This window comes from Muntiacus reevesi, chromosome 7, assembly GCF_963930625.1.
Source record: "Muntiacus reevesi chromosome 7, mMunRee1.1, whole genome shotgun sequence".
Taxonomy (NCBI): domain Eukaryota; kingdom Metazoa; phylum Chordata; class Mammalia; order Artiodactyla; family Cervidae; genus Muntiacus; species Muntiacus reevesi.
The window spans coordinates 25,319,765-25,326,857 of NC_089255.1; the positions used below are offsets into that span (position 1 = coordinate 25,319,765).

General features: G+C 46.6%; 1 protein-coding gene across 1 annotated transcript; it reads right to left on the reverse strand.

Annotated features, from left to right (window-relative positions):
- Nucleotides 1-302: 302 nt before the first annotated feature.
- Nucleotides 303-1,463, reverse strand: LOC136172220 (ribonuclease 7-like). The gene is made up of 2 exons (XM_065941410.1): nucleotides 1,356-1,463; nucleotides 303-841 (listed from the first exon to the last, which is right to left on the reverse strand). The coding sequence occupies exon 2, from the start codon at nucleotides 799-801 to the stop codon at nucleotides 331-333; it is 471 nt and encodes a 156-aa protein (XP_065797482.1). The 5' UTR covers nucleotides 802-841; nucleotides 1,356-1,463; the 3' UTR covers nucleotides 303-330.
- Between the last annotated feature and the right edge of the window lie 5,630 nt (nucleotides 1,464-7,093).

The window sequence follows — 7,093 nt, forward strand, 5'->3', positions numbered from 1 at the left end:
TTTTTCCAGTCCTTTCTTCCTCACGCCACGCTGCCATAAGAAGATAGGGCACGGGAGAGAAGTGTGAGGCACAGACCAAGGAACCCACACCCCTAAGCTGATTGGGGATAAACTTCTGAAAAATCAGCAATAAAAAGTAGAGAGATCACCATCTCTTCCAGAGCTTAGCCTGCTAAGGTATCATCACCTCAGCCCTCCAGGCCTCTATCTTTTCAGAGGAGCTTGAGCCAGGAAGGGTCCCAAGAGATGTCAGAAGAGAACCTTCTGGGTGGAGGAGTGGTTCAGAGGCCTGGAGAGGGAATTAGCTCAAGCACAAGGAAGGCTGGAAACCTAAAGGACTTTTTCCAAGTGGACAGGAACCAGCTTGAATTTCCCAGAGTCCCCTTTCTTAGGAGGGTCACAGGCCACGATGTAAGAAGCGACGCGTTTCTTCTCCTTGTACTTGCAGTCTGGGTATGTCTTTGAGGTGAGTTTACAGTCAGTCAGGGATACAGGCTTCTGGCTCTGGTGGCAGTTCTTCTTATGATTCTTGCAGGCTTTGTTGGGAGTCTGACAAGTGGTGGCCACGCTGGAGAAGGACTCATGTAGGAAGGTGTTGAGGTCTTTGCAGCGTTTGGAAAACTTGTTGATTTTGCGCATCGCGGCGTTGCAGCCTTGAGGCCTGGGCTGCACATGCTGAATTTCAAACCACTGAGCTGGGGTCATGTTCCCGGGCCTGGCACTGACTGGGTCCTCAGCCACCCACAGCCCCAGTAGCAGGAGCAGCAGCAGAGGGCAGAATCCTGCTCTGGCTGGTGCCATCTCTCTTAGGGGGCACAGTTGGAAGGGAGGACTGGGGTCTCTGGGGATGGAGAGCAGGAGGTGGAAATTAGCCCTCCTGAACCTGCTCCTTCCAGCGGATCACCATCTCCCTCCCCCTCTGTCTCCCTCCTCCCTCTGTCTGTGTCTTTCTCCTCCTGTCTTCTCTGTGTGCCCACAGCTGCTATGACCCCTTCCCATAATCCTAGGGCTCTGTCCCCTTCATCTTGTGTCCCTATCTTCTTTCATTCATTCTATCCCACATGTCTCCTACTCCTTGCTCCGTCTCCTCTCCCTCACCTCCCTCCTTCTGTGTCCCTGTTTCTATCCTTTTCTCTGTTTTGTACCCTCCACGACTCCATCCCCATCTCCTCCAAAGTCCCATTTTGTGCCCCCAGCTCCCAGCATCTCTCTCTTCTCCCCACTGGGTGTCCTCATCCCTCCACACTGAGTCCCTCCTTTGCCCACCTTGTCACTCACCTGAGGATACTCTTATCTGACCAGAACCCATCCCTTCCCTGTCCTCTCTCCTCACCCACGTCCTACTGTGGCCTCACCTTGTCAAGGAGTCTTCCTGTTGCAACGCCGGCTCAGTGGACACACCTTCCCTCCACTGGTCTTCAGATCTCTGAGGGCCTCCTCTCCCACCACGAACTCCTTAAGAGCTGGCCTGGCCTGTGGTGACTTTATTTGGGTGTGGGCTGGGAAGCGGCCCTGGATCAGGAAATGAATCAGGGTCATGTCTTTCCACTTACATATTCCAAGTGTATTAAGTGGAGCTAGTACACCTGCCTAAACATCTTTAGCAATGAGGAAGTCTGAATCGGCATACTCAAAGAGTAGATCTGGCCTCTAGCCACAAGATTGTGATGACTCTGATAAAACACTTGACCCAGGTGTCTACCCCAAATGAGAGCTGTTATTTATCCTCTCCTATATACACCTCTGGTTCTGATTCTGGGAAGAGCCCATGGCTGTGGTGGTAAGGGTTGCTTTTTTCTGATCTGAGATGCAGATGGAATAGCCTAGAAGGTTACTTTGCAAGACTTCCTGTCATCAGGACTTATTACTAATCTTTTGGAGGAGACAGGGAAATGGACCAATCATCACAGCCACTATTCCCAGCACCATTCCAACTCAACCATTCTACAGTGATTCATCTTTCTGGGTTCCTCCTGTTCCAGGGTCAAGCAAGGTCACCTGGCTTTACCTGGAGATGATGCCCAACACCTCTCATCCTTCACTCTTTTCCTTACTGCTTTATTAAAATTTTCAGCACTTAGTGTCCAAAGTTGAGAATGCTGCTGGTGGTGATGCTGCTCCACAGCTAACTAGACCTTCCTCCACCTGTGTTCCCTGTTCCTTGTGGCAGTTACAGCTGTGTGGAAGGCTGGAGTCAATGCTGCTCCTGTGGCTCCAGTGAGCTTGGTATGTGAGAGTCAGAAGAACAGAGATACCAAGGAAAAGAAGCATCACTACAGGTGGATGGGAAAGCCTAAAAAACTGACATGAACAGTGTTCTTTCCAGGATTTACTTGTAAGCAGTAAGTGATCTCAGAAAAGTGGATTCAGGTTCATTTACACAGTCAGTATTTATTGAGCATCTACATGGGCCAAGGAGCTTGGGATATACCAGTGAATAATGAGTCAAAATCCTTACCTTTGGAATGCTTACATTTCATTGAGGGAATAGAATCTTTATATTACATTGGAGGAACAACAGTAAAAAAAAAAAAACATATTTTGCTCAAAGTGATCATTACTAAGGAAAAAAGAACAAATGGAGATTGGTAGATTTTTAAACAGGGTCATTGAAGTAGGTGACTGGAAAAACACCTGAAGGTGAGAAAGTGAACTTATGCTTGTTTGGGGAAGAAGGATCCAAGCAGAGGGATTCAGTTCAATTCAGTCACTCAGTGTATCCAACTTTTTGCGATCCCATGAACTGCAGCATGCCAGGCTTCCCTGTCCATTGTTGAAACTCAGGTCCATTGAGTTGGTGATGCCATCCAACCATCTCATCCTCTGTCACCCCCTTCTCCTGCCTTCAATCTTTCCCAGCATCAGGGTCTTTCCCAGTGAGTCACTTCTTTGCATCAGGTGGCCAAAGTATTGGAGTTTCAGCTTCAGAATGAGTCCTTCCAATGAATATTTAGGACTGATTTCCTTTAGGATAGACTGGTTGGATCTCCTTGCTGTCCAAGGGACTCTCAAGAGTCTTCTCCAACACCACAGTTCAAAAGCATCAATTCTTCAGTGCTCAGCTTTCTTTGTAGTCCAACTCTCACATCCATACATGACTACTGGAAAAACCATAGCTTTGACTAGATGGACCTTTGTCGGCAAAATTATGTCTCTGCTTTTTAATATGCTGTCTAGGTTTGTCATAGCTTTTCTTCCAAGGAGCAAGCATCTTCTAATTTCATGGCTGCAGTCACCAGCAATTTGGGAGCCCCCCAAAATAAAGTCTGTCACTGTTTCCATTGTTTCCCCATCTATTTGCCATGAAGTGATAGGACTGGATGCCATGATCTTAGTTTTTTTAATGTCGACCTTTAAGACAGCTTTTTCACTCTCTTCTTTCACTTTCTCTTTAGTTCCTCTTCATTTTCTGCCATAAGGGTGGTGTCATCTGCATATCTGAGGTTATTGGTATTTCTCCCAGCAATCTTGATTCCAGCTTGTGCTTCCTCCAGCCCAGCATTTTGCATGATATAGTCTGCATTTAAGTTAAATAAGCAGGGTGACAATATACAGCTTGATGTACCCCTTCCCCAACTGTTATTCCATATCCAGTTCTAACTGTTGCTTCTTGACCTGCATACAGATTTTTCAGGAGACAGGTCAGGTGGTCTGGTACTCCCGTCTCTTAAAGAATTTTCCACAGTTTGTTGTGATCCACACAAAGGCTTTGGCATAATCAATAAAGCAGAAGTAAATGTTTTTCTGGAATTCTCTTGCTTTTTCTGTGATCCAAAGGATGTTGGCAATTTGATCTCTGGTTCCTCTACCTTTTCTTAAACCAGCTTGAACACCTGGAAGTTCATGGTTCACATACTGTTGAAGCCTGGCTTGGAGAATTCTGAACATTACTTTGCTAGCTTGTAAGATGAGTACAAAGGTGTGGTAGTTTGAGCATTCTTTGGGATTGCCTTTCTTTGGCATTGGAATGCAAACTGACCTTTTCCAGTCCTGTGGCCACTGCTGAGTTTTCCAAATTTGCTGGCATATTGAGCGCAGCCCTTTAACAGCATTATCTTTTAGGATTTGAAATAGCTCAACTGGAATTCCATCACCTCCACTAGCCTTGTTCATAGTGATGCCATCCCCTCTCCAGTATGAAAAAGCAGAGGGGACAGCACTGCAAAGGCCCTAAAGCAGATGGATGTCTGAGGGGTTGGAGGAACAGTAAAGAGTCTTGTGGCTGGAGTGGGTGAGTGATAAGGTCAGAGGGGTCCAGAGGCCAGATCATGGAAGCCTCAGAGACCATTGGAAGCACTGTGGTGGAGGGCTGAAAAAAGAAAAAAAAGAAAGGACTGTGGTGGCTCAGTGGTAGAGTCGTCTGCCAATGCAGGAGACACAGAAAGCATAGGTTCGATTCCTGTGCTGTGAAGATCCCCCAGAAATGGCAACCTGCTCCAGTATTCTTGCTTGGAAGTTTCCATGAACAGAAGAGCCTGGCAGGTTACAGTCCATGGGGTTGCAAAGAGTCTAACATGACTGAGAAGCTGAGCATGCAAACACATTTTGCTGTGTACACAGCAGGGAGCCGAGGAGGGTTCTAAGCAGAAGAAAAGAGACAGTTCCATGGTGGCCTAGTGACTAGGAGTCCAGACTTTCATTGCCATGGCCTGAGTTCAATCCCTGGTCAGGAAGCAGATTCTGCAAGCTGCATAGCAAAAAAAGAAAAAAAAGCAGAGGAATAGAAGATCTATCTGTTTAAAGATCCCCTGGCTGTTGTGTGGATGTGACTGCAGAGAAGTCCCACGAACCATCCAGGTCATACAAACCTGAGTCATACAGTTTGTGTTCTGGTCCAGAAGTTAGGATTTTGAGTCAGGGAAGTGGGGTGTTTGTTTTGAGGTTGGGGACGTCATTTTAGTAGCTAGAGAGCACAGCTGTGGGTCGGGATGGAGAATCTTTGGAAGAAAAAATGATGTCGGAGTGAGAAACACCACTAGATGGCAACAGAGAACCAGGAGCAGGTTGACACAGGCCTTGATTCCCCTGGTTCCCCCTTGGTGAGGACTTGGCGGTGGTAACAGCTTTCACTGCTTTGTTCAGGTGCCTGATTCTTTGTAGTTTGAACTTCTGGGTAGAGAATTATGCCTCTGCTGCTGTAGGAATGCAAATGTTTGGAGATAAAATCCAAGGGTTAAAGCAGAATGTGGACAGAATGCAGATCAGCCCAGGCCAGTCCTGCCCTGGACTGGAGGCTGGGGTCAGAGAGGGGGTGGAAAGGCCAAGAGCTCATTTGGATTCCTTGCCTGCTGGACTCCTCCTCACTTCTTATTATTCTAGAGTGAGATGATTCCACACCACAGCTTACACTGCCCTCCGCTCTTGTGTTTTCCTGTTAACATAATTATCCAGTTTGCTCTTCAACTTCATCGTGTGGGGTTCTAAAAAAAGTCTACCTGAGCGCTCTGTGAAAGTAAACACGGCCACGCTGTCTCAGGTCAAAGGGAAGAGGGAGTCAACGTTTAGATTTGCACGTGAGAACTGAACAGTTAAACCGACTGTTTACACAGTTCGGGCTGAAACCCTTACTTTGTGTCCATTATTTGGATAAGGCAGGTGATTTCGTTTATTTATTCACTGAAACTATACAGTTTCCAAGATCTGCTTCACTTTGCACTCGTGGATAATTTTGCCACGTTTCTGTCACTGCATTCACAGGGCGAGGAAGGATGGAGGAAGGGGAATAAGGTTAGGGAGAACAAAAGGAGTCAGGCGTCAGGCCAAGGACTGGTCGGGAAGTCTGGCAGAAGGGAGAACAGAAAAATTAAAGAGGGGAGAGAAGAAGACAAAACGGTGGGAGAGAAGATGAGAGGGAAGCAAGCCTCTTTGCAAGGATGTAAGGTAGCCTCCTTCTCCTTCTAGTGCCATAGTCTCTGCTCTTGGCCTAACCTCTCCCCAGGCCACTGCTGTGTGTGTGTGGTGTGTGGTGTATGGTGTATGTGTGTGTGTGTTTAAAGTTGTTGGGGGTGGGTGTTGTGAAAATCCCAACAGTGCCAGGTGGACCTCTGCCTGTCTTCCCCACAGGACAACAGCTGCTACTTCCTCTAGCCCTCATTGGGAGGGGTTGAGGGGGGCTGGGAGAGAGGAGGCCAAACCTGGATTGGTGCCCACCCTTCAGAGCCCAGGCTCCCTCTCTTCTGGAGCTCTACACAGCCTCTGGAGACCCACGGAAAGCCCATGAGCCTTTCCCTCCAAGCAGGAGCAGATCCAGGTTCTGTTAATCTGTGTTGCTCCTAGGATAAATAAAGGTAATGGACTCATTTTTGCAGACGAGGAAAGTGAAACAAATAGCAAGTTGGGGTCAGATGTGGGATTTGCTTTGGGTCTTTGAATTCTCATGACCTCTCCTGGAACAGCTGGGATCTGTAGGAGGCAGCAGTGACAGAAGGTTGGAATCCTTGGCTCCTAGACCAGTGCCTTTAGACCAGCCAGGATGTAGGCGTGGGGAACCTGGTCTGGGCTTGAGAGGCCTCACCAGATCACTCTGTCCTGCAGCCCCTGCCAGTTCCTCATTTGTCTATGGAGTAAGTTAGAAATTCCTTAGCTTGATACTCAAGGTCTGCCACATTCTGGCAAACCTACCTTTCTAACTTTGTCTCTTGACTTTTCTCCCACTGAGTGCCTCAGTCTCAGCCAGGTTGGTTTTTTTTCTTTCCTCAAACATGCCTTTCATAATTCTCCCCACTCCCTCTTTTTTTTTTTTTTTTTTTTAAGCTTTGAGGCTGCAACTATCTTGCTTTTTTTCCTCCTTCAGTATATTTTATTGAAGTACAGTTGGCTTACAATGTTTTAGGTACACAGTAAGGTGATTCAGTTATACATATACACATACATTATTTTCAGATTATTTTCTACTATAGGCTATTACAAGATACTGACTATAGCTCTCTGCGCTATACAGTGAAACGTTGTTGCTTGATGTGTATCTATTTCTTTTAACTAGAGATCTAGTATTCTATTCATACTAAGTCAAACAAGTGGAATCAAAATGGCATAAATTTTTTAGGCAAAAATTAATAAGTTTTCTAAAATATATATTATACATGCTATTTAT